General features: G+C 32.2%; 1 protein-coding gene across 1 annotated transcript; it reads right to left on the minus strand.

The window, feature by feature from the left end:
* Positions 1-1,332: 1,332 nt before the first annotated feature.
* LOAG_14581 (hypothetical protein) lies at positions 1,333-2,363 on the minus strand (the record flags this gene model as incomplete). The annotated part of the gene is made up of 4 exons (XM_003150076.1): positions 1,333-1,394; positions 1,648-1,682; positions 1,965-2,109; positions 2,201-2,363. The coding sequence occupies 4 exons, from the start codon at positions 2,361-2,363 to the stop codon at positions 1,333-1,335; spliced, it is 405 nt and encodes a 134-aa protein (XP_003150124.1).
* Positions 2,364-2,483: the final 120 nt, after the last annotated feature.

The following is a 2,483-nucleotide window of genomic DNA, read 5'->3' on the forward strand; positions in this document are numbered from 1 at the left end:
CCAATTTATAATGATATTGATTTAAGCCTGCTGGCGAACAATATTTGGACCTAGAAAAACAAATTCAAATATCTAATTTTTAAATATTTAAATTCCGGTACAATGTCATATCTATGACCAATTTATTTCAAGTCATCAGCAGCAATGATTTATTTCATATGTACTTGAATTTGTTTTTCTTTTAATCTTCATTATTTTCGGATTTCATCATGGTTTTCTTCAACCAAACCCTTTCTAAATTACACTGATTTTTCGCCAGCTTCATCGAAATTAGCAAAAAGTTTTCAAGTCTTAAATTATACCGTTCCACCAGAAGTTAATTAATGCAATAACGTCCTTAAACTTCCATTCAAAAACATCATTTCGACTTCATTCAAGAGAGAATATAACGAAGAACCATACCATCACGTGTCTAATAGCATCGTGCCAGGTATCACATCCAGTGTATGTACACGTGGCCTGATCACGTAAAACGTATAAATGTAAAATGCTTTATAAAGGGAAAGATGAAAACGTTGATAAAAGAGAAAACATGAATTAAATCACCTACAATAAACATTTTTCGAAGGAATAAAGTGAAGGAGAAAAGAAAACGATGTAACAAAAAACTAATAATCTAATAAGTAATCAGATATGGCTAAAGGGAAAGGAGTAAGAATACATTGAATATTAAAATTATCTTAAATTGAAACTTCGTTATGTTTCTCCTTTTTTTTTCTCGCCGTTTCCATTGACGATAATAATGGTAACATTTGTCGTGGAAATAAACGGGATTAAGAAGGTTAGGGAGATTGTTTTTAGTCGTTGAAGAGACAGCTAGGTTTTAAAGAAATGACTTACAAAGTACCGGTGCTGTTATGTGTCCGAAAAGCATAGCAGTTTATCCTTTATTATCGTCCGGATACCAAATACGACAGAAATGAGATCAAACTAATTCCAATTTCAATAAAATGAAGTCCAGATTAATGACAGTACAATAATGGAAGAACTTAGAAAGTGGCACTTAATGAACTGGGAGATAATAAAAGAGTGAGTTGTGCGAAACTGAGTGTCGATTGATGGGTTTTTAACAATGAATGAGTGTTAGGATTTCTTATAGTTTGTATAAGGAATATGCAAAAGGAAACAATCAACAAATTGACGGTATTCTCATATCTTCCAGAGAAATCTACATATCTATGTTAATTTATATTAAAAACAGGTGGCTTCAATCACAATATCCTTTGCTTGCATTTTGGCCAGACAAAGGAAAGAAATGCGATGCTTAACAGAAATGCAGAGATGTACCATCGGATAAAAACATGTTTATTAGATATCTCTACAGTATGCCCATCAGCGTGTATAAGCTTCATTGCCATCCAGATGCGCGCAAATCTCCACATCGAACAAAGCTCCTTTAGACGATTTAAAGATTAAACAATTGACTCATGACTTAAGCATGAGAAAAAAAAAAACAAATGTAAACGCAAACTATTTGAATGAATAGTTCTACGATACAATTATTTCGGTTTTTCTAACATTGATAATTGTTAAGGGATCAAAGATTGATACTGATATCTTACATACTGTCACTTTTGTGCTATGCAAAATTTATAATACTGATTAAACAAGCGTAAAAAAGGACGAAATTTGAATTAGCTTATAAACCAGAGTCAAGTTGGCATATAACTGTGTAATTTAATCTAAAAATATTAAAAAACCGAAAGAAAAAATAGTAAATATGTTTGTAAATGAACATTGCTTCTACTTTCTTTCTTCGTTTAAACTTCAACTTTCGTAATATTTTTCATTTTCCAAACATTCATCGATTTACTTATTGATATTTTAGCATAAGTGAAATAAAATTTTTTTCATCTATTCCAACCAAACAATCCAAAGAAAAATTAACAAATAAATGGGTAACACGAAGAAGTAAGCAAACAAAACATGGAATGAATAAATTTCTAAAATTTCAAATATCATACATAACCTTGTAAATCTTTACATTTCGAGTAAACATTTGAGAAGTTTCAATTTTAAAGTCCTGTAGGGACAGACAAGGGACGAAACGGCAAATGATAGAATGCACTGGACAAGCCTGTACCCATAAAATTCTGGTGCAATAAACATCTGAAGAAAAGTGCTACTAAGATTAGTCAGCGTTTATAAAGCCATTGTACTATTTATTCTATTATATGGTTCTGAGTCATGGGTCATCTACCGCCATCATCTGTAACTCCTCGAACCCTTTCACCAGTACCGCCTCCATACAATCGTAAACATCCACTGATCTGACTACGTATGCTACTGTTCTCATACAGGTGTCGCGAATTCCAATTTCGCGAAAGACCAAAACATAAAAAATTATCTATCCATGCAATCATCGCTCATGTCTTAGATCTTTGTTTTAAATCACATCTGTTGAAATATTTAGAAAACCCACTCCCACTTTTTTCCGTATATAAGCTGGATTGAGTCGTTGTTAGGGGTGCCTTTTATGACCA

This window comes from Loa loa (assembly GCF_000183805.2).
Source record: "Loa loa unplaced genomic scaffold supercont3.82, whole genome shotgun sequence".
NCBI lineage: Eukaryota > Metazoa > Nematoda > Chromadorea > Rhabditida > Onchocercidae > Loa > Loa loa.